General features: G+C 39.9%; 1 protein-coding gene across 1 annotated transcript in view; it reads right to left on the minus strand.

Moving 5' to 3' along the window:
- ANKAR (ankyrin and armadillo repeat containing) overlaps positions 1-25,292 on the minus strand; it is a 52,385-nt gene extending 27,093 nt beyond the window's left edge. The window contains exons 1-8 of the mRNA XM_052636192.1: positions 24,692-25,292; positions 15,347-15,784; positions 13,601-13,764; positions 12,896-12,999; positions 11,579-11,759; positions 10,284-10,503; positions 4,635-4,836; positions 1,640-1,848 (exon numbers count right to left, since the gene is read on the minus strand). Of these exons, the coding sequence (XP_052492152.1) occupies positions 1,640-1,848; positions 4,635-4,836; positions 10,284-10,503; positions 11,579-11,759; positions 12,896-12,999; positions 13,601-13,764; positions 15,347-15,784; positions 24,692-25,292 (2,119 nt within the window). The remainder of the gene's footprint in view (positions 1-1,639; positions 1,849-4,634; positions 4,837-10,283; positions 10,504-11,578; positions 11,760-12,895; positions 13,000-13,600; positions 13,765-15,346; positions 15,785-24,691) is intronic.
- Positions 25,293-27,535: the final 2,243 nt, after the last annotated feature.

Here is a 27,535-nt window from a genome sequence, read left to right on the forward strand (position 1 = left end):
GTATATTTATACTATTTATATATAAATATATGTAATATCTATATACATATCTATGGCTAGTATGTATATGCATATCTATATGTCTGATATAGATATACAGATATATATTTGAAAGTAAGTGAAAGTCATTTAGTCGTGTCCAGCTCTTTACAACTCGATGGACTCTACTGTCTGTGGAATTCTCCAGGCCAGAATACTGGAGTGGGTAGCTGTTCCTTTTTCCAGGGGATCTTCCCAACCCAGGGATTGAACCCAGGTCTCCCACATTGCAGGCAGATTCTTAACCAGCTGAGACACCAGGGAAGCCCAGATACAGATTTAGATAGATATATATTATATATACATTTCTATAGATAGATAGATATGTATCATATATACAATGTCACAGCAAACATTATCCTCAATGGTGAAAAATGGAAAGCATTTCCTCTAAAGTCAGGAACAAGACAAGGGTGCCCACTCTCACCACTACTATTCAACATAGTTTTAGAAGTCTTAGCCTCAGCAATCAGAGAAGAAAAAGATATACAGTGATATATATGCACACAAATAAACATTGAAAACCCTGTCCAGTATCTCTTGGGCTGATATAGTATATGTACACATTTATTTCTCTATCTATATCTATAGATAGTATATGTATAAATATATATCTATGTATCGCCTAGAGGTGATAATTTCCTTATTTTATTTCATCTGCTTAGTTTGCTCTGTACCTGTTGGTCATTCCTCCCACATTTTCCTGCTGGTCTGGGTACACTCTTTCCATTCTGGGACTTCCCTTTGCTATCATCTTTGAAATTCGCTTTGCTTTTCTCTTGGTTCAGATTCCCAGTTTCCAGTTAGTCGGACAGAATTCCCTCTTTAGATCTGTAGGTCTTTCCTGGTTAGCCTCTGCAGAAAGCTCTGCAGCCAGCCAAGTGGGGATCTGTAGTGCGAATCTTGAGATGTGCTCAGCTTTCCCACAGTTGGCTTGGAATGGGTTTCTCTGGTCTGCTAAGTCCTAGGATTTGCCTGTCTGCTTTCAACATTTTATTGCTTCTTCTGGTTTTCTCTTCAGTGCTTGTTTGCTGCTATTTAATCGCCATGTAATTTTAGTTGGGACTTAGAAGGGAGTAAAATTAGATGTGTACATTCAGTTGACCAGTAATTCTTACCTTTATAGTATTTCTGGCTAGATTGAATAAAAATTGAGTGGGGGGAAACTCAAATAGAATTTTTTCATACAACATTATCAAAATATGAGGAAAGATGTTGCTGAAACTCTTTCTAAAATTAGGAGGTGAGGAATGAATTTTGTATTATCCACTCAAACTTTAATTTCCTAATTCTTCTTCTTCTTCTTCTTTTTTTTTTTTGATGGAACAGAGGACGGTTGCTTTTGGAAAAAGTTGGAAAAGTAAAAATAGATATAATTGTATAAATTATCATCTGGGTTATTATTCTTTTATTTTAATTCAGAAATAAAACTAATTTTTCACATAGAAAAATAAAAATAGTTCAGTTTTGTTGTATTTTTGGTTTTAACTCAAAATATGATGCATGCTTTGTTTGTTCTATTTCAGAGTGAGTATCAATAATTAAATTGAATAATGATAAGAACAGTTATTTATAAAGAAAGTATGTGCTCCATACTCACCTACCAATGTTTTCCAAACTGGGAGTTCAGGAATGTTTAACTCTATTATATGCTTGAGCACCTCTGTGTGAAAGGTTAGCACTGATAAATGAATGATGTTATTTCCTTTAATATCTGTTTTTCTCCAGTTAGCACCAAGAGAAAGCAGGTATTGAATAGAGTCCAGGGCTCCCGATGTGGCAGCAAGGAGCAGTGGAGTACACTGATTGCTAAAAATGGAGGAAAACCTGGTAATAACTGAGCACACGTATAGTGTCAAATCACTTTCTGTAAAGCTATCCAAACCACTGTTGGAGGAACTCTGATGGCTACATCACCTTCTCTTCCTTACACAGTACTCTTCTGTAGATACCACAGGTAAACAGATTTGCCTCCCTGGCCTTAGCTGTCCCCACCCTCCCTCCCAACTTAATTATCATGCCTTGTAATCTGTTCAGAAGTTGATATAATCTGTACAGAGTTCTTAGAATATGCCATCTCATTGATTCCTCACAACAAGTCTATGAATGAAGGTGAAAAAGCGAGGCAAGTATGATCAGCCCATTTTACAAATGATGAAACTGAGGCTCAGACAGTGTGTCAACCAATCTCTTTAGAACTCATGTCCACTTCTCAAATAACAGCGTCCTCAGTGTGGCAGAAACCAACACTTTTTGTCAAAAACCTCAGGATCTGCTTTTTGGACAGTGAAGGTCTTTTGGTTGGGCACAAAACAGGCCAGCCCAATGCCACATTTCCTCGCTTCCCATGTGAAGAGGTATGGCCACACGACTGAGTTTGGCCTGTGTGGTGTTAGTAGAAGTTACCTGGCGATTCCTCAAAGAGAAATGGAGTGTGCCATTACTTTTGCTCTCTCTTTCTCTCAAGGCTAGAATGCAGGCATAATAATGAAAGCAGAAGTGGTCATTCTGTACCAGAATAGGGGAACCACACATGAAGACGCAACAACAGGACCTCTGGGTTTCTCATACTGCCAACCTGTTACGCCAGCATTTGACCATCAGCCTAGACTTCACGGAACAGAACTACATTATCCTTTTTTAAAACAAAGATACTTGGGGTCTCTTTGTCAAGGCAACCTCAACTGTAACTCTACTAACAGATCTATTGAGTAACAATGCGACCTTAAGCAAACTGGATCACTTTATTGTCTGTAAAAGAATGAGAATACCAACAATCAGCTTATTAACACGGCCTTCATACATTGTCTCCTTTCCTTTTTTCACCATCTTGCTGCTAAGTCGCTTCAGTCGTGTCCAACTCTGTGTGACCCCATAGACGGCAGCCCACCAGGCTCCCTCGTCCCTGGGATTCTCCAGGCAAGAACACTGGAGTGGGTTGCCATTTCCTTCTCCAATGCATGAAAGTGAAAAGTGAAAGTGAAGTCGCTCAGTCGTGTCCGACCCTTAGCGACCCCATGGAGCCTACCAGTCTCCTCCGTCCATGGGATTTTCCAGGTAAGAGTACTGGAGTGGGGTGCCTTCTCCTTTCACCATATTACATGACCTCAAATATTAATTTTCTAGTCCTTACACCCATGCCTTCTGAACCGCTTTCTCTTGCTGCCTGTCCTTGTACTCACCAATACCCAGCTGGCCCAGGCCTCTCCTCTATCCTCTTTTTCCTGGGCCCAGGGAAAACTTGTCCTTTATGAGTAAACATCTCTTCATTTTCTCGCTTTTCAATTTGAACAAGAATGTTCTCTTCCTGTTCCTTTCTTTCTCCTACTCAGTGGTAGGAATAAAGGTTACTTCTATAATACTTCTAACACCCTCGCTCTGATTTCCCTCACTTGAAAAACAGGTTATCAGATTACATTACCCTTTCCAGGTCCGCACTGCCACTGCCCTCCTGCCAGTGGGTCCCTTCCACCATCCTAGCTCTTGCATCGGCTGCCTCACCAACATGCCTCCTTTCTGTGATCAGTGACTTCAGCCCCCATGCCAGCCACCATCTGTGTCCTGATCTCTCAGGTCCCCGTCACACCCTCCTAATCTGTCTCCATATCACACATGGTCACACTTCTCAGGAGCTCCACATAGATCTCAACCTTGGTAACTGTCCTTTCTCTAAATCCTTTGCTTCTTCCTTATGTTCGCAGATAGCTTCTTACTTCAACTTCTCATTTTCAACTGTTGGACGTTTTTAGTGCTTCCAGTCTTTTACCCCACTTGCGCTCAAAGATACACTGTCAAAACACGACAGAACTAAGAACTGCACTCAGATCTCCACTTCTCTTGGCTCTTTCCAGAGCCTATTTGACAGAGAATCTATTAGCCAGAGATCCTGGTTTCCAGAAAGCTTTCTCCACACACATCTCTGCCCCAACCTAGGGAGGATTTATTTCTACAATGAATAATAATGGACAAGTTGTTTGAAGATTCAGAGATGTCTGAAACTGCCTAAATCAAAACAGTAACCTGGTAGCTGGATTACTGGCCAAGAAAATACCCTCAGGAGAAGTTTACCTTCACCCCAAAGGTTGCGAGTTAGCTAAATTGTAAAACAGAACATTGTGTGGGATGTTTCCCTATCGCAAAGTTGTCTTCCCTCTTTGTATTGTCTTTCTGTCTTGGATACCACTAGATATTTCTCCTGTTGTCCGTGGTCTGTCCGTCTTGGTCTGGAGCGGCCTCCTGGTTGTATAAGGCTCAATTTAGAACAACTTCTCCTTCCCTTGTGTTTCTTCTAAGACACTAAGTAGTTAACTTGATAAACTTATCTGTAGAACCACCCTTTCAGAAAAGGTTAGGAAAAACTTCCTAGGACTTACTCCTTCCTTATTCTTCCAGAAAACTTGTATAGGTTAATAGAAGTTTGCTGTTTATAAATTCTAAAAATAAATGGTAGAAGAAGATAGCGACCAGAAAAGGCAGCAGAGTAAGCCTGACATAGCCTTTGAAATCAGTCCTAACAACCATTCCTTTTAGGGTCAGTGTTTGGGGCAAGACACGAAAGCAGAAATTTGTATTTTTACAAAAGATTAGTAACTTACTCAGCTGTTGCCTCAGCTTCTAGTAAACTAGGATCCTTCCTGCAGAGAACAATTATGATGCAGATATTGTCATAGAAAGCAGCAAAGTGAATTGGCATCCAGCCTCTTTTTTCAGAAAGTGTATAATCAGCTTTGAAACAGAGGAGACAGATGGTTGTTTCTAAGGAGCAAGTCTGTGCTGCCAGGTGTAGAGGTGTTGGACCTAGAATGGACAGACAGTTACTTCAGTGCTCAAAGACCTAACATTCCTAAAAAACATGCCTTTTTATTAATTATGTCCAACCACAGAGCTTAGTTCTGTGTGACATAAAAGCTCTAAGAAGATCACTAAAAGGATTTAGGCAACTCTGTATTTCTTTAACTCTGTATACCTGACCATTAAAAATAAATACTTCTTTATAAGTTATGAAGAATAAATGTAACACTCAAAATATTAAATATTTGAAAATTTAAGTCAATATATAAAATAGTCTTATCAGTGTTATAAACTATTTCTTATTTAAATTACTTTCCATTTTATTCAAATGCTTTGTAGTATGATAAAGTTCTTTAAAATTAAATATATATATATGCTCATAAAAGATCTCTATGTCACTAAATCCCGGTGGGTATTTTTCAGTTCGTATTTTCTCAACAGTAAGTTGAACACTTCAGTTTTAAAATGGTTTCTTCCCCTGGCTTTTGAGATATGAGACCCTCTTATTTCTCTCCAATCCCTCTGGCTACTTATTGTGCAGTCTCTTTTGGGACCTTTTCATTGTCCTGATGTCGAAATGAGCCTTAAGACTTTTATCTCCTCAATGGCTTCATTTACAACCTATAAGTTGATGACTCCTAGGATTATGCCTCTAGATCTGATTTATTCTCCAAGCTCCAGATCTCTCCATACCCCCTTCAAACGTATCCTATTCAAAACTGAACTCCCATCTTTTCCTCCAAACTTGATCCTCTTTCATTGCTCCCTAATTCATGAAGGATGTTGTCTTCCAGCCAATTCTATAAACTAGAAACCTAACCTCTCATTTCAGCTTCATAACCAGCTCTCATTACTAAGTCTGGGGATTCCAAACAGGCTCAGCGTCCACCTGCCAATGCAGGAGACGTGGGTTCAATCCCTGGATTGGGAAGATTTGCTAAAATTAGAAATGGCAACCCGCTCCAGTATTCTTGCTGGGATAATCCCATGGACAGAGGAGCTTGGTGGACATCAGTCCAAGATGTTGTAAAGACTTGGACACGACTGAGTGACTAAGCATGCACGCACATCACCAAGTCTAAGTATCTCTAGAACCTCAACTGATATCCCCACTTTGCTCTTGCCCTTCCCAACACTTGTCAAAATGTACTGATCTTTTTATCTCTTGTTTAAAACTTTTTAGTGGCTTCCTGAGGCCACTTGATCATGAGTACAAAAAAAGGATGCACTAGCTCCAACTTAACCTGAACCATCTCCCCTCCAAGAAGAAAAAGAAAGGAAGAAAGAAGGGAAGAAAGAGAGAGGGAAGATAGATGGAGAGAAGCACAACATACATACCTTGTTCTCTTCATTCTTGTAGCTCTTCAAACATACAGTGACTGACCACACATTCCAGGCTCCCAGGAAAGTACTGGTCTATGCCTGTTGCCCAGCATAATAATTAATAGTGCCCATTCATTTTCAAACTCGTTGCTTTGGATGATGAATTATCTGATCACTCTGGGCTATTTCTGCTGTCTGAAAGCTTCCTTCTCCCAAACAATACTTCTATGATTGGGGTCTACCTAAATCTTATTTATTCCTCAGCCAAAATGGTATTTCCTCAGGGAAGCACTGTTTTTCTTCCAACTCAGAAAATTTCAATGGCTTCCTGCCTGTCTTAGCAGTCTAAGTTCTATATCACAGCCTTTAATAATACATAACATCTGAGCCAAATCTAATCGTTTAAAATTATTGCTTAGTCTTCTAGTTTCTGGTCTCGCCTGTAAGGAGCTTAAAATTCCCCAATCCATCCTAACAGCAAGGAAAAACTTGAACAAGCTGGAAAATGAACAGCTCTTCTCAGATCCATTAGAGAAGTGAGGTCACAGGGCAGAAATGCCGCTCCTAAGACTAAGAGAGGTAGGCAGGAAGATTACAGAGAACCACAGCTTACTGGGGCAGAAACCCAAGAGCAGAAACCTCCACAGGATCTTCTCCTTCGCCTGTCTATCCTTTTCCAAAAAATGTTTCAGCACAACCTACGGGCAGGAATAATAGTTTTAAATCCCCCTCTTACTCCTTTTAAAGTATGTTTAATAGGAATTCGGGACCTTGGCTCTTACCCAAGCCCTCTGAATCAGTCTTCATTTAACAAGATACATGTGATTCCTACACACGTGAAAGTTTTACCCCATAATAGTGCCCCCCTCTTTGACATAAGCAATGTCTGATGGTATTTTTGGTTGTCACAACTGGAGTGCGGGTCACTAGTGGCATTTAGTGGGTAGAGGCCAGGGACGCTATTAGACATCTTACAGTGCACAGGACAGCCCTCACATCCCAGAATTGTCAAGCCCACCACATCAGGAGTGCTGAGGCTGAGAAACACTGTCCTAGTCATGCTCGAATCAGGGGCATTCTGGAGGGATTTATATAGTCTGAAGAAATTCTCAGGTAAAGAAAGTACTCTGGTCTAAAGAACAGATGCTTTCTTGGGACCTTTCTCTCTCTCTCTCTTTCCTGAACTTCTATAGTTTGTTACTCTGTACTAATAACGTCACTGATTTTGAAATACTTCCCTGCCTTCATCCATCATGTGTCCACTCAATAACCATTCCTGACTACCTACTATGCCGGGCTTTCTTCTAGGATTCCATGGCAAAGTAAACCAAATCCTTGCCCTTTATAGACCTTATATTCAATTCAGGGAGTCAGAGTAAACAAATAAATATTATACAAGGTAGCCATAAGTAGTATTTAGAAAAGAAAAAGAAACAAATGGAGCAAGAATGCAAGAAGTATACCATTGCTGAAAGTGTTTGTTGCTCATCCGTGTCCTATTCTTTGTGGCCCGATGGACTGTAACCCACCAGGCGCCTCTGCCCATGGGATTCTCCAGGCAAGAATACTCGTGTCAATAGCCATTGCCTTCTCCAGGAAATTTTCCCGACCCAGGGATCAAACCCAGGTCTTGTGCATTGCAGGCAGATTCTTTACCATCTGAGCCACCAGGGAAGCCTTACTCAGCTGTAAATTAGATGGGCCAGTAGATAAGCTTCCTTTTTCCCCTCCAGGCCGCTCACCTCCCTCTACCATCCTTCTTGCTCTGTTCAGACTTTGCAGGCCTCTGCAGATTTTGCAGCCCCTGCCCTTTGTCTTCTTGTCTGTAACTGCCTGTGGGGAGCCCTGGCAGAAGACTGGAGGAGGAAAAGGTGAGGTCAGGATACCTAACCTCCCTGGTCACCTCTGGTTAGCTGTTCTTCCATCAATGGCTAGAGGCTGGTTTGCATAACTATTGCCCTTCCACTAGGCTTCCCTGGCGGCTCAGATGAGAAGAAATCTGCCTGCAATGCAGGAGACCCAGGCTTGATCCCTGGGTCGGGAAGATCCCCCAGAGAAGGAAATGGCAACCCACTCAAGTATTCTTGCCTGGAGAAGCCAATGGACAGAGGAGCCTGGTGAGCTACAGTCTATAGGGTTGCAAAGAGTCAGACACAACTGAATGACTATCATTCTTCCCCTTACAAAATTCAGGTCTTTGCAAATGATTTCTTTAAAAATAAACCCTCTTTGAATTATCTTATTTAGAGTATGAAGGTATAGTCATATATATATATATATATATATATATATGGTGTATCCTTTAAAACTTTTTCTGATTTCTGCATATGCAACACTTGAGTTAAAGTCTCTCACCTCAGCAAGAATGATGCATTCTCAGACTGCCCAGAATGTGCCTGTCGCTAGGTGGCAGCATATCTATATACTATTAATTGCTCATTCTGGGGGGCATAAAACCCATTTTAGGCCCTGATTTTATAAAAATAAGTAGAGATAATTTGCAAATACCATGGTTAAAAAAGGATCTACTGTCCAAACTGAAAATATATGAATGAATAATCACAGGTAGAAAAAATATACACTTCAAATTGTATAGCAAGATCATTTTGTGTTATCCTCACGTGACAGAATTTGAAGATTATATACTATAAGTTTTAATATATGCAGTGAACTTTTAAAAATGTGAAATATTTTACTTAAGTCTTACCATTTCTTTCTTTTTTCATGTCTACTTTTGATGACTCTGTTTTAAAAAGGAATACACATAGAAGTATGATTATTAATACATATCAGTTTTCCAAATTAGTCAAAATTGACTCATGGAGGTGAACAAAATGACTATGTTGAGATGCAGGTGATAGGGTTACATCAAACAACACTGAGAGTAACTTCTGGCAAAGCCATTTAGGCATGGGTATGCGCCTGGTATGGCATCAGACAGACCCAGGAGTGCTGCCTCCCACATGGCTGGCCAAAATTCACACGGGACAGCTTTGTGTTGGTGAAGTCATAATACACAGACATTGACAGTGGTTAGATATTTTCCGTACCTCAATCTCTACTCAGTTCTCAGCAAATGGAAATCGATAGTCACAATATGACACAGAAACTTTAATTATGAAAGATTTTTTTTAACATCAAAAACTCTTAAAACACATCTTCAAATAACAGGCCATCTACTACATTTTGACTGAATTTTGCTCTAAGTTCACTGTCTGCTGAATATTTTAATTAAGTTATAGAAGCATCTTAGTGCCAAAGCATTTCAGTTATACTGACAGAGTACGAAGTTGTTCAACAGTCAGTAGGATTAAAGCAGCACATTTTGTTTTGGTGTGAAAATTTAACACAGCTTCTTAAGACAACATGTTAAAATATAAAATCACCATTTCTTATTGCCAATATTGTTGCATCAGACCTTATTTCCCCTCTTCAGTTATGGAGGGCTTCTACTTTCATTTTCAATTTTATTATTTTTATACTGGTTAAATTTATTCCAATGAACATATAAATATGTATATAATTCTAATAATCAGGAAATTTTGCTTTTTAAAGTTTAAACCAGGTTAGCCTTAAAGGGGTCATTAATCCTAAAATTATAATTACAGAGGGATGTTTTGTTATTACATATGTTTATGTAGTATGAAGAAACTATTACCTGGTTAAAAACCTGGAATAAGAACAGGGTATTCTGTCGGGATCTCTGATTATCTCCCTTTTCTCAGACTTTCTACAGTACATCACTGTATATTAATTATGTCAGTGATTATCAGATACTACCCTGAGTTCACCATCATGCCATTCATTCAACAAGTATTTCTCAAGCATCTACCAATGCCAGGTTTTCTTGTGGGCCCTAGGGTACCATGGCAAACAAAGTAAACCAAATCCTTGCCCTTCATGGAGCTTATATTCAGTGAAGGAAACACAATAAACAAATGAATAATACTATATAAGAGAGCAACAGGTGATACTTAGAAAACTAAAAGGAGCCCCTCTGAGATAAATAAAACCGAAACAACTGTGCTCCAGTCTCCAATACTAAATTTTAACCTTGTGTTAAAATCAACATGCATTGGTAATGCTGAAGTAAAAGAAAAACATTTCAAGAGATAAAAACATTATGGCACCTTGGTTAAGTATAATGAAGCGTCTCTGATTGACGTTGAAGTTGGCGTTGCACAGCTGACAGATGACTGGAACTCTGTTGTGTAGAGCAGCATGATGGAAAATAGCATAACCTGCTTCGTCTGAAATATTGATCGTCGAGCTTGAGGTTTTACGGCTAAATGTATGGAAAACAGCATATAATCCTCTTTCAACAGCAGACTTCATACCAAACGGGATACTCTAAAATTATGAGGAAGGTCAGAATTAGTGTTTTCAAAATGCACCTAAAATTTAGTGAAAGGACAAAAAGGACAATGAACTATATTAATGTAATCACATGATTGGTGTTCAATTACAGTAGAATTTTCACAAGACCCATATGTAAAGTGTTTCACTGGGCAATGAAGTTGTTAGGGCTATAAAAAAACTCTGAGAACTTTAAAAATATTTTGGGGAAATTTTTTTCCTTCCTTTTTTTAAAGGAGAAGTTGTAGATCTTTCTTCTCAGGAGACAATTCAAGCAAGATAGACAAATACCCTTCTGAAATATTTAAAAACCAAATGGTCATCAAATTCCTTCTCTAACTTAAGAGCAGTCTAACTTAGAAGTCCAGAGACTTGAAATATATAGCTACAAGAGTAATATTCTTTGCTTTATATCTCAAAGTTGAGAGGTGAAAATGTCCCATTTTTAGATGTTCTGACTACTCAATACTTTAAAATTAAACTAAGTTTATCACTACTTAACATTTATGGACATTAAAAGAAATAAATGGTAAATAACTGCCAATGTGCCCTTTGAAATTGGTGAGCTCACCACTTAATTTATCAGTTTCAAAAGTTGTAAGTCAAGGCATATTGAAGCAGAAATGTGATTTAGGATGCCAGGGTTGTTCCTTAGATTTAGTCCCCATAACTGAAGCCTGACTCTGCAATTTACTAGCTGTGTGATTTGGGAAAGACCCTCAACTCACTGCATGTCAAATTTCTCATTTGTAAAATAGGATTGATAACACATAATACTAGTGTCTAGAAAGAGTTTTTTGAAAGAATTTGTAGCAGTGCCTAGCATACAAAATAAGCACTCCATAAATATCAGCCGTTATTAAGATTAATCACAATTCCATTCATAAACAGTTTGTTTTGTAACTTGGCCAGAAATGTAGAACTCAGAATTTTCAGCTACTAAAATGTAGAATCTTAATTGTATATTAAAGACTTCATTTGACCCATTATTTATTCCTATGATAAAAGTTTGAGATAGCTACTTATTTATAATTTCTTATACTAAATTATGTAGTAACCACTGAAATACCTTGCATTTCATAGCTTTCTTGAAACCAAATTTTTTCTTAAATTGTTCGTGTAATTGAGCATCTGTCAGTGGAAGTCTTTTTAGCCTCAAATTGTTCACGATTTCATTTATGGCTCCCCACCACTGTGTCTTATACAGTTGCTGATAGAAAATTTCAAGTTCAAAACTGATCACATAGTAGCTGTTAAAAAAAAATAAAGAAAAAATTTTAAGTTTTTCTGACTTGGAATGCTGGCAAAACTTTTTCTATAACAGTTAACAATTTTCTATGACAAAAATACCGCCAACCCCATTTAACCACTGTGTTCATTAGAATAACAAATTACCATGTCTAAGGGTTATTACACAGACTGTATCAAGGTGTTATTGTCGTTTAGACGCTAAGTGATGTCAACCTTTTTGTGACCCCATGGACTGTAGCCATGAGGCTACAGAGGACTCTAGGCTCCTTTGTCCAGGGGATTTCCCAGGCAAGAATATTGGGGTAGGTTGCTGTTTCCTTCTCCAGGGGATCTTCCCCATCCATGGAGCGAACCCTAATCTCCTGCACTGGCAGGTGGATTCTTTACCACTGAACCACCAGGGAAACTGTATCAAGGTTTATGGAGTCATAAATCTAGCATTTAATACTTCAGAGAGTTTGCAGTCATTCGCGGGGGCTGTTTATTGTTCCGGGATCTCCATCCTGAAGTTTGAAGTTCAGTTCAGTTCAGTAGCTCAGTCATGTCCGACTCTTCGCGACCTCGTGAATCGCAGCTCGCCAGGCCTCCCTGTCCGTCACCAACTCCCGGGGTTCACTCAGATTCGCGTGCATCGAGTCCGTGATGCCATCCAGCCATCTCATCCTCTGTCGTCCCCTTCTCCTCCTGCCCCCAATCCCTCCCAGCATCAGAGTCTTTTCCAATGAGTCAACTCTTCGCATGAGGTGGCCAAAGTACTGGAGTTTCAGCTTTAGCATCATTCCTTCCAAAGAAATCCCAGAGCTGATCTCCTTCAGAATGGACTGGTTGGATCTCCTTGCAGTCCAAGGGACTCTCAAGACTCTTCTCCAGCACCACAGTTCAAAAGCATCAATTCTTCAGTGCTCTGCCTTCTTCATAATCCAACTCTCACATCCATGCATGACCACTGGAAAAACCATAGCCTTGATTAGACGGACTTTAGTCGGCAAAGTAATGTCTCTGCTTCTGAATATGCTATCTAGGTTGGTCATAACTTTTTTCCCAAGGAGTAAGCGTCTCTTTGCATTTTGACAGTTTCCTGGTTTCTGCTTTCAACAAGTTGTGATACTGTGAATAGATACTAAAAGTTCCTTACCTTTTTCCATTAAATTTCACAACTGGTATTGAGTAATGTTCTTTGTATCCTGAGTCTTCTGCCAATGCATTAACAGCACAATCCCGTATTTTTTCTAAGTTATTCTAAAATATAAATTATGTTACTAAAAAAACAAGTATAAACAATTGTAAGACTTATTTTAGATGAAATTTTATACATGTAAAGAACAAATTTTTAATAAAATATCCCAAGAGACCCTGATAATAACTGAATGTATACAATCCCTAATTTGGATTCAAGGGAAAATTTTTTTTACAAGAAATATAATATGGAGAAGGTAGAAAAGCAATAACAATTGAAATGTATTATGTTTTCCAGATGAAGAACTATTGTTCTCAAACTCTGGAGGATCTCTGTTTTAATGCTAATCCTTGAGAACAAATGAAGAACATGCAGTTAATGTTCAGGGATTTCTTCTGTACTTGGTTAACTATTCCAGGGCAAATATGGCCTATAAATTCTGCAGGGATGATAGTTGTGCCTCTGAATTTAACACAGGGCCTTACACAGACCTGCACTAAATTCGTGTTTGTTTTGTAATGTATGAAGAGACTAGCGAGCTGTGGAGGTCATCGTCTGGAGAGCTGCCTAGCACCTGCACCGACAGAAACTCTTTCTGGTTGGAGAACAGGATGAAAGAGTTGTGAAATGACGAACAATTTCAGGAACAACAATAATTTAAACCTTAAAATCTTCCAAAGCATTCTCAATTGAAGGGGTGCTGATATCAAATTCAATTCCTCCATGAACATGAAAATACTGATCCTCTTTGTAGTGAAAATTTTGGCATTTAAAATCTCGTCCATAAATAAATGGAGGCAATTCTCGCTCTGTCTTGACCTTGTCATCTCAAAAAAATGAAAACAAAATTTTGTTTAAAAGTTCAACAATAGAATATAAGCAGTCATATTTTGGAGGTCTCAAATCATTTTTACATAAAGTGAAAACAATCCATGTGAAATGGAAATCTTCACAATTGTACTCTATAAAATTTATGCTCGATGTATATTTTAAATATTGACATATATTTATATCATATGTTCCAGGCATTTTTGATAGTTTCCTTGTACAGACATTTCAAAAGAATACTCAAAACATTAATTTACTTATTGATTACTATGTGTGAGCTCACGACTAATATTATACCACCATTATCAATAGAGATTTGAAACTCTGTGCCATGAGACTCTCTAGTTAAATAAACAAAAGTTACCTTAAGGAAGAGAGACATTATAAAGAAAAGGTGGGTATCTCTCATATGACAAAAATAATCAATTCATTTTTTTAGAAAGCTACACATATAACATTTATTTTTTAAAACTAATTTTCTAAAATCCTGGCAAGGATTAGTTTATGCAGTATTTTGACTTGTTAGCAGAATATAGTTTCATCAATATAAGGTATATATTTCAAGAAATGCAAAAGGTCCAGAAAATTACAAAGAAAAATGTAACACCCAAATGTCACCACATGGAAATTAATTATTAACATTTAGTCATATTTGTTTCCAATAATTTAAGTAGTAAGTCATTACAGGTACAGCTAACATCCTCTAAAGAGCACATTAGTTCCATACCCAAGACACTGCCCCCACCTGCATCCCTGGACAAGATTGTCATGAGTTCATTTTTAAATAGTTCACAGGTATGGATTATAAGCTTCACTATCATAATTCTCATGACAGATTTTATTAAATGATTTGCAAAATTTCTACTGAAAATCTGCCATCTGAATAGAAAACCTGCTATAAATAAGCCTACATGTTTAAGCACCAATGAAAATATGCAATTTGTGTGCTAATCTGGGTGGGAGGAATAGTTTGCTCTGTATTCCTGTCAAATTCCATATAAACATGACCTTATTTCAGCTCCCTCTACTCTTTTGTTATAGGACCAGTATATTACTAAAGTTTTTAATATATTTTCATCTTTTTTTTCAGAAATGTAAAATCATTCATGATCTTTTACTGCTCCATATTAATCTGGGTCAGTTTCTAATTTTCCTGAAAAACACAATAGGGCTGTTGAGTAGAAGTGCACTGAATTTATCCTTTGCATGAGCTATGATATAGCGTTATCCTGGCATGGACATAACATACGTCAGAGATCATTTTGTCTTTCAATCATCCTCGTAATTGATAAAAATATGTACCTTGTACTATGTGAATATACCAGGCATTTTTAATTACTTTGGAGACATCACATTTTGTTTTTTATTTGTTTATATTTTAATTGAAGGAATTGCAAATTTCTTTTTTGTAATTGCTTTACAGAATTTTGTTGTGTTCTGTCAAACCTTAACATGTTTTTCATTTTTAACATGCTATAGCTTGGTTATATGCTTGGATCCACATACTATAAACAAAATTGAATTTAAACATAAATTCAATGTATATCTACACATTAAATATAATTTTGGCAATATTCTTACCTGAAAAAGGCTGAAGCAGACCACTTAAATATGGAACTTTCATCTTCTTTTTTAAGCTCAGCAGGAATGGAGTCAGAAAACATATTAATTTTAGGTATCCTATCCCTTTCCTGATTTCTTTTTTCTTCTCAAAGTGTTTTTGAATAATCTTTTTTTGAAGATATAATCTTTGCTGTAATCTCTGGTAGGTACAAATATCAAGATTATCCTGATTACATTTTATAGCATTAGTAAGCCAATAGGCTGTTTCAAATATAAAAACATTTTCACACTGTTGAACTTGTGTGGTGCTGAATGTCATCTTTAGTAGGATATATTCTGCGTATTTCATAAATACAGCTTTTTCTTCAGGGCTATTGGGATTATACGTTGGATCATCATTCATGTCTTCATCATAGATTCCATCAAAGTCTGGATCCTTTGTAATATCAATCAAACCTTCACAGTAAAAAAGACAAATTTAATATTGTGAAATTTTCATACTTGGCTGCTGGATAAATAGATTGAATACGGTTTCATCTCAAAATTCTACCAAAATGACAGCAAAGGAATAATGAAATACCATTGAAACTGTCAAAGAAGAGAAGCAGGCAGATACATGGTAACTAAGCAGAGTAAACAAAGAGAGAAGCTGGTGGAATTAAGAAGAATTGATTTTCATTCTCTTTGAAGGAATAATACACCACCATGGAAACATAATAACACGTCTCATCTTTAATTAAAGAAAATATGGAAGAACAACGAGAAATGTGATCTTCCTTTAAGCAAAGAATCAGCTTCTTACTTGGGCATAAAGTATATTTGTTTATTCAGTTCCTATAATACACATTTCTTTTCCTTGCTGATAACAGAAGCTAAATATATACAATAAATAACTTTCCTACTAACTAATCATAATAAAACAAGAATTAAAACTTAGTTTTACTCTATGCTATAAATGACAAATTTCTTGCATTTTCTTTCCATTTATAATGAAATTGTCATTTCTTGTTGTCAGATTGACAGCCCCCTTCCCCTTCTCTCAAAGCAGGAGACAGAAGGAAACAGACCAGTCAGAAAGATAATGGCATCCGGGGAGAGGCCCCCCAGCGATTTACTAAAGGAAATCAGTCCTGAATATTCACTGGAAGGACTGATGCTGAAGCTGAAACTGCAATACCTTGGCCACCTGATGTGAAGGGCTGACTCATTGGAAAAGATCCTGATACTGGGAAAGATTGAAGGCGGGAGAAGAAGGGGATGACAGAAGATGAGATGGTTGGATGGCATCACTAACTCGATGGACATGAGTTTGAGTAAACTCTGGGAGTTGGTGATGGACAGGGAGGCCTGGCGTGCTGCAGTCCATGGGGTCACAAAGAGTCAGACACGACTGAGTGACTGAACTAAAATGAATAAATATCTTTACTTGAATGTCCTAGAGGCACTCCCAAACAAAATCCATTTTTCCTCTCCCCCAAATTTGCTTTTCTTTCATTCCTTATCATAGTTAAAAGCACTATTTATCCATGAGTTCCTCAAACTGAAAGGGCTTCCCTTGTGGCTCAACTGGTAAAGAGCCTACCTGCAATGTGGGAGACCTGGGTTTGATCCCTGGGTTGGGAAGATCCCCTGGAGAAGGGAAAGGCTACGCACTCCAGTATTCTGGCCTAGAGAATTCCATGGATTATATAGTCCGTGGGGTCACAAAGAGTCAGACACGACTGAGCGACTGAACTGAGCTGAACTGAAGCACTGTGCAGGGCTTCCTGGTGGCTCAGTGGCTTGGTGGTTAAGAATCTGCCTGCCAATGCAGGAAACTCAGGTTCAATCCCTGTGTCAGGAAGATCCCCTGGAGAAGGAAATGGCAACCCAATTAAGTGTTCTTGCTTGGAAAATTCCATGGAAGAGGAGCCTGGCAGGTCCATGGGGTTGAAGAGTTGGACACAACTTAGTGACTAAATAACAACAAAGTGCTGTAGGTGTAATGAGAATTTAAAGACAAAAAAGACACATTTCTGTGCTCTCGAGTTCTCAAGCACAGAAAATCTAATAAGGAAGACAGAGATGAAGCCAACAATTCCAATAAAAAGTGGTACAATGTGCACAGAGGAGGTGGTGTCTGAATCAAGCATCAAAAAAATGAGTAGCAATAACCTGGGAAGGAATGCAGAAGAGTGGGGTGAGGGAAAGAGTATTCCAGACAAAGGTCAAGGAATAAAAAAATAACCATTTCACTCTGCCAGCTTTTGGTATTAAACAAGGTCATCAGATCAAGGGACCTGCCCTAATTAGTATACTTTCTCAGCAAACTGGAGAACAGGACCAGATTTTTGGTGTGCTGTGTTCTCCACAAGTGTTGCTACTGGTTTTCTAAGGGTGGTGTTTCCTGGTGGTTTTGTGCTGTGCAAAGCTATCAGAGAGCTGAAGTTGAACTTGTCCTCATTGATTCACAAAAGTTTTCCTTCCCCCCAATATTGTCGGCTTCCTGCAGAGTTCCTTGGAAATCCGTTTTAGCACAGGTTTTAAGACAATCACACGGTCAGTTGCAAGGTTTGAATCCAGATTCGCAGTCAAGAGAGGAGGTGCTGTTTCTCCAACCATGAAAGATGAAATAGCAAGTCTTCCCAGCATCTTGCTGCTATACAGCAGCAACTACAAGGACTAAACTGGGAGCCTGGGGCTAAAGCCACATTGCCATGAGTCACACTCTGTATCAGACACCTGTGTTCCCTGGCAGTCTATATTTCACTGTGGCTCTTATTGCGTGGACTAGCTCCACACAGATATAACCTGACCACGCCTTGCCTCAGATGCACCATGTGGCCCTTACTTTTGCCCTGGGGTTTCTCTTCACTGCTGTGTTGGACTCCTGATGGAATCCGGTCAGCCACTCTGATGGATGAATAAATCTGTACACAGAGTTAACCCCCATGTAATCTTTGACCAATGCAGGAGAGGAGCCAGGGAATACATGTTCCCCTCCTCCATCCCGCAGGCTGACAATCTTGAAGTATATTCTGTGTGACTCCCCGGCGTCCCAGCCAAACCATAACTAGTTATCTAAGTGGTGAAAGCTCACCAGCGTATCCTTGGGTTGATGATTCCTCCTTTTCTATGCATTGCCTGTCCCTTGGAGTCATTTTCCATAAACTACCCTGACTTAAGTCCTCATTTCAGACCCTAGTTTGGGAGGCAACCTAGGCTAATCCACTTTGCACTGGTATGCCAGTATCTGACCCTGTACATACTTAAGCATGCAGCATAAAAGCCCCATCTCCTAAGGGTCCAGGTGCCTTTCCTGCAATCTGATGCTTGGCCCTGCAGGATTTCACAGGGATGCTCCTGACGTGGTGGCTGATGGGAACCTGTCCCAATCCCTGCTGTCTCTCTGAGGTTCCCCCCTGCAGACCGCGCCAGCACTCTGCTGTCTGTGTCCTTTACCATCGTTTGCACTATACGGCTGTTACAGTGCCTGGGGCATGCTGGTGCTGCCGGGTCTTCAGCAGACTCCTGAACAGTGGTCGAGGGAGAAGAAAATCTCTCTCCACATAAGATGCACTTCTTTGACTGCTCGGCAGCCAGTATTACAAAGTGCTTTGGTGTAACACAATATATCTCCCAAGGCACATGGTGGAATGACTGGATTTGCACGATTTCTAGCCTCATTCATTTTCAGTGAAAAGGGATCATAGGCCGAGACAGCAGTCAGAAGGCAGTTGCAGTATGTCAGGCTAGAGAAAAGGATATTCTGTATCAGGGTGTTGTAGCTGAGATGAGCCAAAGTGGATGATTTTGAGACAGTTTAAAGGGAGGATCATAATAGTCAAGGCATGAATTCTCATCCAGGAAAGAAGAATTAAGTAGACATGTCTAGGACTGATATTTAGCTATATACCAATATGGCTACATTGTTAAAATACTGGAACCTTTGATATTGTTTGGTAAACCGAATTGCTCTAGCCCTGAGCTCTTTGAATGCCTCCCTCCCAGGGACAGTCTAGAAAGCTTCATGATCTAGGAAAGGGTACATATGGCAAGCGGGAGGCCTCTGAGATCTTGTTCCAGCTTTATTGCTGATGCCCGTTCTAGCTGGCCAGTGCTTATGTGGTACTGATGATTAATTCTGAATATCACCTCTGAAAATGTAGACAATGGAAGACAGACAACTTCAGTCTCTGGGTGCTCCCCAGCTCCACCTACAACTTGATTAGAATGTTTCCATGTGGCTCTGATCCCCTCAACCAGGAGCACCCCTGTGAGGGAATCCTCATAGAGGGTGGCCTCAGATGTGACGGGCAGCTGGATTCAATAGACCAGAAGCTGGGCTGCGAAGTTGCTTGATAGAATTGATTTTACCATCGACTAGGCGGGAGCCCTCTGTCCTTAGATATAAAACAGGGCATGTGCTCCCTCCTGTCCTGTTCATGTCTCTTCTTGCAACTGATGCTCTCATGGGATGGCCAGAGGCTCTTGTGACTTTTACATATGAATGGCTGAATCCTCCATGTGCGCCTCTAACCCTCATCATGCCCCAGAATTTGACTTCTATAATTGAAGTTTCCACCTGGGCGCAGGACGGCCTAGAGGAGCTACTCCACGTTCAAGTTCAGGAGGGGCAGCTATGAGGAGATACTCCTTGTCCAAGGTAAGGAGCAGTGGCTGCGCTTTGCGGGAGCAGCTGTGAAGGGATACCCCATGTCCAAGGTAAGAGAAACCCAAGTAAGATGGTAGGTGTTGCAAGAGGGCATCAGAGGGCAGACACACTGAAACCATACTCACAGAAAACTAGTCAATCTAATCACATTAGGACCACAGCCTTGTCTAACTCAGTGAAACTAAGCCATGCCCTGTGGGGCCACCCAAGATGGGCGGGTCATGGTGGAGAGGTCTGACAGAATGTGGTCCACTGGAGAAGGGAATGGCAAACCACTTCAGTATTCTTGCCTTGGGAACCCTGTGAACAGTATGAAAAGGCAAAATGATAGGATACTGAAAGAGGAACTCCCCAGGTCAGTAGGTGCCCAATATGCTACTGGAGATCAGCGGAGAAATAACTCCAGAAAGAATGAAGGGATGGAGCCAAAGCAAAAACAATACCCAGCTGTGGATGTGACTGGTGATAGAAGCAAGGTCTGATGCTGTAAAGAGCAATATTGCATAGGAACCTGGAATGTTAGGTCCATGAATCAGGGCAAATTGGAAGTGGTCAAACAGGAGATGGCAAGAGTGAACGTCGACATTCTAGGAATCAGAGAACTAAAATGGAGTGGAACAGGTGAATTTAACTCAGATGACCATTATATCTACTACTGTGGGCAGGAATCCCTCAGAAGAAATGGAGTAGCCATCATGGTCAACAAAAGAGTCTGAAGAGCAGTACTTGGATGCAATCTCAAAAATGACAGAATGATCTCTGTTTGTTTTCAAGGCAAAACATTCAGTATTACAGTTATCCAAGTCTATGCCCCAACCAGTAATGCTGAAGAAGCTGAAGTTGAATGGTTCTATGAAGACCTACAAGACCTTTTAGAACTAACACCCAAAAAAGAGGTCCTTTTCATTATAGGGGACTGGCATGCAAAAGTAGGAAGTCAAGAAACACCTGGAGTAACAGGCAAATTTGGCCTTGGAACACAGAATGAAGCAGGGCAAAGGCTAATAGGGTTTTGCCAAGAGAACGCACTGGTCATAGCAAACACCCTCTTCCAACAACACAAGAGAAGACTCTACACATGGACATCACCAGATGGTCAACACCAAAATCAGATTGATTATATTCTTTGCAGCCAAAGATGGAGAAGCTCTATACAGTTAGCAAAAACAAGACTGGGAGCAGACTGTGGCTCAGATCATGAGCTCCTTATTGCCAAATTCAGACTTAAATTGAAGAAAGTAGGGAAAACCACTAGACAATTCAGGTATGACCTAAATCAAATCCCTTATGATTATACAGTGGAAGGGAGAAATAGATTTAAGGGACTAGATCTGATAGATAGAGTGCCTGATGAACTATGGAATGAGGTTCATGACATTGTGCAGGAGACAGGGATCAAGACCATCCCCATGGAAAAGAAATGCAAAAAAGCAAAATGGCTGTCTGGGGAGGCCTTACAAATAGCTGTGAAAAGAAGAGAGGCGAAAAGCAAAGGAGATAAGGAAAGATATGAGCATCTGAATGCAGAGTTCCAAAGAATAGCAAGAAGAGATAAGAAAGCCTTCTTCAGCGATCAATACAAAGAAATAGAGGAAAAGAACAGAATGGGAAAGACTAGAGATCTCTTCAAGAAAAATAGAGATACCAAGGGAACATTTCATGCAAAGATGGGCTCGATAAAGGACAGAAATTGTGTGGACCTAACAGAAGCAGAAGATATTAAGGAGAGGGGGCAAGAATACGCAGAACTGTACAAGAAAGATCTTTATGACCAAGATAATCGCGATGGTATGATCACTCACCTAGAGCCAGACATCCTGGAATGTGAAGTCAAGTGGGCCTTAGAAAGCACCACTATGAACAAAGCTAGTGAAGGTGATGGAATTCCAGTTGAACTATTTCAAATCCTAAAAGATGATGCTGTGAAAGTGCTGCACTCAATATGCCAGCAAATTTGGAAAACTCAGCAGTGGCCACAGCACTGGAAAAGGTCAGTTTTCATTCCAATCCCAAAGAAAGGCAATGCCAAAGAATGCTCAAACTACCTCACAATTGCACTCATCTCACATGCTAGTAAAGTAATGCTTAAAATTCTCCAAGCCAGGCTTCAGCAATACATGAACCGTGAACTTCCTGATGTTCAAGCTGGTTTTAGAAAAGGCAGAGGAACCAGAGATCAAATTGCCAACATCCGCTGGATCATGGAAAAAGCAAGAGAGTTCCAGAAAAACATCTCTTTCTGCTTTATTGAGTATGCCAAAGCCTTTGACTGTGTGGATCACAATAAACTGTGGAAAATTCTTCAAGAGATGGGAATACCAGACCACCTGACCTGCCTCTTGAGAAATCTGTATGCAGGTCAGGAAGCAACAGCTAGAACTGGACATGGAACAACGGACTGGTTCCAAATAGGAAAAGGAGTACATCAAGGCTGTATACTGTCACCCTGCTTATTTAACTTATATGCAGAGGACATCATGAGAAACGCTGGGCTGGAAGAAACACAAGCTGGAATTAAGATTGCTGGGAGAAATATCAATAACCTCAGATATGCAGATGACACCACCTTAAAGGCAAAAAGTGAAGAGGAACTAAAGAGCCTCTTGATGAAAGTGAAAGAGGAGAGTGAAAAAGTTGGCTTAAAGCTCAACATTCAGAAAACAAAGATCATGGCATCTGGTCCCATCACTTCATGGCAAACAGATGGGGAAACAGTGGAAACAGTGTCAGACTTTATTTTCTGGGGCTCCAAAATCACTGCAGATGGTGACTGCAGCCATGAAATTAAAAGATGCTTATTCCTTGGAAGGAAAATTATGACCAACCTAGATAGCATATTGACAAGCAGAGACATTACTTTGCCAACAAAGATCCATCTAGTCAAGGCTATGGTTTTTCCAATGGTCATGTATGGATGTGAGAGTTGGACTGTGAAGAAAGCTGAGCGCCGAAGAATTGATGGTTTTGAACTGTGGTGTTGGAGAAGACTCTTGAGAGTCCCCTGGACTGCAAGGAGGTCCAACCAGTCCATGCTAAAGGAGATCAGCCCTGGGTGTCCTTTGGAAGGAATGATGCTAAAGCTGAAACTCCAGTACTTTGGCCACCTCATGCGAAGAGTTGACTCATTGGAAAAGACTCTGATGCTGGGAGGGATTGGGGGCAGGAGGAGAAGGGGACGACCGAGGATGAGATGGCTGGATGGCATCACTGACTTGATGGACGTGAGTCTGAGTGAACTCCGGGAGTTGGTGATGGACAGGTAGGCCTGGCGTGCTGCGATTCACGGGGTTGCCAAGAGTCGGACACGACTGAGCGACTGAACTGAACTGAACTGACCTACCTAGTTTCTACCTAGAATCTCAAAAGGGGTCGTTGTTTCTTTGCCAGTCAGTCTGTCGTGTCTGGCCTGTGCTTTGCTTGACACATGCCAGCTTGGGATGATGGTTCTGTAGTTCCACCTCATCTCCAATGGGGGCCTCAAAAAGATTTTTGTGAAAACAGAAAAAAGGCAAAAACCCAATTTTTGTCAGGATTGTCAAAGCTCTAACATTGTTAAAAGCTGCCGTCCGCTCCTGCTGATCCTTCATACCCTCCATGGAGCTCAGATCTTCACAGAGCTCCTGTCACCATCCTGATCAAGGAGAGCAAAGCATGAAACCTAGTTTCCCAGACACGTCTTGGTCAATGCAAGCAGGCAGAAACAGCATCTGACTTGTGCCATGGTTTCCAGCCTTCCAGTGACTAGTTAGTAGATTAATAGACAATTTCCAGGATAGAAGCGTCATTGACTACGAAAATTGTATCCCAGTTTAGTTATATTTTATTTATGTGACCTGAACTAGCCTTGAAGGTCCTAAACTACCAGAAATGATAGAACTTCTGGGTGAATGCTAACAAAAGTTTTTAAGATTTTGACCATACCATATTCTCTTCAACAATGTATCTATAGGGTGTCAAAATATCAGTACCCTTTAAGAGAGAACTATCAGACCAGTCAACGGAATGCAGAAATTGATGGAATTTGCCAGCTATTACTGGCAGTCTTTTGCGTTACTTCACCCTAATCATCCAAAGATCTGAGCAACAAGGAGAGATTTTTAGGTTCCAGTTACGGCTATGATTTTTTTAGTAGCCAGTGACCCTTCAGTCCTAGGAGCAGAGGATATAAGCACCTATCCAGTGGCATTCGTGTTGATTCCAGCAATATCACAGACTAATTCTCTCCCAGAGGAGGAGAATTTCTGCCTAAACTCACTACTCTTGGACTCTCCTCTCAACAGAAGTTGATGAGCTTGCATGGAAATGAGAGCTATTACCAGACATAGAGGTACCATCTCCAAGAGACAGTACTGCTTGCTGGTATGCAAAAACTTCAGGACCTGAAACACTACTGGATACCCAACCCGTAGCAGGCAAGTCAGGCTGCTTTGTTGTCATCAAACAAATCTTATTCACATGCATTTGAACTTCACGGCAGTCTAGCCACAGATGTAGTAAAAAGCAAATGAACACTTCTGTGGTTCGGGTTCTAACCAAGATTCAAAAGGTGACATTGAAAAAAAAGATTAATTATTGAAAAGATAGATTCTTTGGAATTAAAAAAATCTCTTATAAGAAATGTGGCTAAAATAAAACCAAATCACATATAAATTACTTTTAATTTCTAAAAGAGGATTCTAAAAAAGATAAAACATGTTAAATTCTCTTACCTGCTGAACTAAACTCTGCAAATATATCTCTGTTTGTTTGAGGCTTCCCATCTGGATCAATGTCCATGATGGTACGCCACAATTCAGAAAATCTAGCTCGTTTTTCTTTGGGCATATATATTCCATGCCATAGTGCTTTCAACATGTAGTCAATATTGATCAGAATTTGCCCAATTCTGGTATCAAAATAAGCTGGGGGTAACTGACAAGAAGAACTCTGATCATAATTAGCTTCTAAACTGATTGAAGGAATTTGATTTAAGCAATAAATTCCAACAGCCAATTCTCTTATGATCTGATGGACTTCTCTATAGTCTAAGAGGGCAGTAGGGTCCACAGGAGTCAGTAGGATTGCAGTGGAGAAGCCTACATTATTCATTTGACTCATAATTCCACACGGCATGTCTAGTTGAGAGCGAACATCTTCTTTGGCAGACAACCAGCTAACTAGTGCAGTAGTTAGCAACTCTTGTACTTCACTCCGATCATATTTTTCAAAAAAAGCAGAAGCGTTTCTCTGTACAGCTAAATTTTCCAGGTAAGTTTCTTCATCTTGATTTTGATCAAATCTAGGTGCTCCTTTTTTGGGCAATCTTAACATTTCTAATTAATTCTAGTGTGTCCTTTTTGAAGTTTCTGCAATGAAATGAATAAAAAGGAAAAGACAAGCAATACAATTTATCATGGCAATGAAGCTGAATTTCTCAAGAAATGAATCTGTACCTTTCATCTTTATAGTTAATTATGTAATGGTCAACCATTACATAATTGACATACATTATGTTAGTTTCAGGTGTACAACATAGTAATTTAATACTTGTATATATTTTGAAATGATCACCACAAAAAATCAAGTTAACATCTGTTACCATACATAGTTACAGAATTTTTTTTCTTATGGGAACTTTTAAGATTTACTCTTAGCAACATTCAGATATGCAATGTTATTATTAGCTATAAACATTTATTTATTTTTGGCTGCTCTGGGTCTCTGTTGCTGCAAGGGCTTTCTCTGGTTGTGACGAGTGGGGGCTAATCTTCATTGCAATATACAGGCTTCTCAATTGCGGCGGCTTCTCTTGGTGCGTGGGCTGCAGACGTCGCAGCTCACCGGCCCTAGCGCGTGGGCTCAGCAGCTGTGGCACAGGGACTCAGCTGCATCTGAAATCTTCCCGGACAAGGCACTGACCTGTGTCTCCTACACTGGCAGGTGGATTCTTATCCACTGTGCTGCCAAGGAAGTCCTGCTATTATTAACTATCGTTGCCACGCTATACATTACTTCCCCATGACTTATTTATTTTATAACCGAAGTTTGTACCTTTCGACTCCCTTCACCCATTTTGCCCACCTCACCCTCTGCCTCTGGTAACCACCAAACTGTTCTCTGTATCTATGCTCGGGTTTGGTTTTTGTTTGAGATTCCACATTAAGCAAGATCATATAGTATTTGTCTTTCTCTGTCAGACTTATTTCACTTGGTATAATGCCTTGAAGGGCCATCTGTGTTGCCACAAATGGCAAGATTTCATTCTTTTTTTATGGCTAAACAATATTTCATTGTATATGTGTAAATAAATGCTCCACTTTCTTTATCCATTAATCTATCAATAGGTTGTTTTTATGTCTGTTGTAAATAATGCTGTAATAAATATGGAGGTCTATATAGCTTTTGGAGTTAGTGTTTTCATTTTCATTGAATAAATACACATAAGTGGAATTACTGGATGATATGGTATTTCTATGGGCTTCCCTGGTGGCTTAGACAGTAGAGAATTTGCCTGCAGTGTGGGAGACCCGGCTTGGATCCCTGGGTCTGGAAGATCCCCTGGAGAAGGGAATGGCAACCCACTCCAGCATTCTTGTCTGGAGAATTTCATGGACAGAGGAGCCTGGTGGGCTACAGTCCATGCGGTCACAAAGAGTTAGACACGATTGAGCAACTAACACTTTCATGGTAGTTCTAATATATTTTCCAGGCTTAAACTAATTGCAGCATAAGAAAGTTGAAATCTGAGTTAAAATTGTAGAACTTTAAACGTTAATCATAATATGCTTTTCAAAAGAAGTAAAAAGATACGAGAAAGTATATCCAAAAGAAACAAGTTTATATATAAGAAGATACTGCTGTATACCTATTCTTTTGTTGTTGTTGTAGAGGCGTTTTCACAAGGTCAATTTTTTCAGGGTTTCTGTTTTGTTTTTTTTAAAGCAAGAAAACAAACACTTGCTTTAAAAAAAAAAAAGCGAAGACAAGAAATACTTCCTTAACGTTGTATCTCTGTTCAATAGAAATGGGATTCTACGCAGCGCTTCTCTATCTCTGGAATAATAACCTAACTACTATTTACTATTTACCCAGCTCTTGATATACAAAAATTTTCATTTAACTGGCCTCTCTGAACAGCGATTCTCAAAATCTAGGCTGTTTTGAAATCACCCGGGGCTTGTTCCGGCAGACTGCTGGACCCTACTCCAGAGATTCTGAGCGGGGTAGGAGTGGGGCCAGAGGATTTCCATTTCTGAAAAAGATGCTGCTGGTTCTGGCAGGATACTGGGAGAACCCAGTTCCGTGACAGGCGTCGGGAGCCCAACTCCACAGAGGCAGAAACCAGGCTAGGAAGAATAGAGGATGGGCCGGAGGTTTCACCCCTTCAGAATCAGAACAAACTGATTCCTCAAGGCCATCGTCAAGTCCAAGCCCTGTGCCCACACAGACACGGGGAAGGGAAAGGACGGGGAAGAGGAAGAAACCTGCTCTGAGACGGGAGTTTGTCCAGGACAAGGACACGTCATCCACACCGGCTCCCAGAGGACTCCCGGGGTCAGGGACTGTAGTCTTCT

Source organism: Budorcas taxicolor, chromosome 2 (genome assembly GCF_023091745.1).
Source record: "Budorcas taxicolor isolate Tak-1 chromosome 2, Takin1.1, whole genome shotgun sequence".
Taxonomy (NCBI): Eukaryota; Metazoa; Chordata; class Mammalia; order Artiodactyla; family Bovidae; genus Budorcas; species Budorcas taxicolor.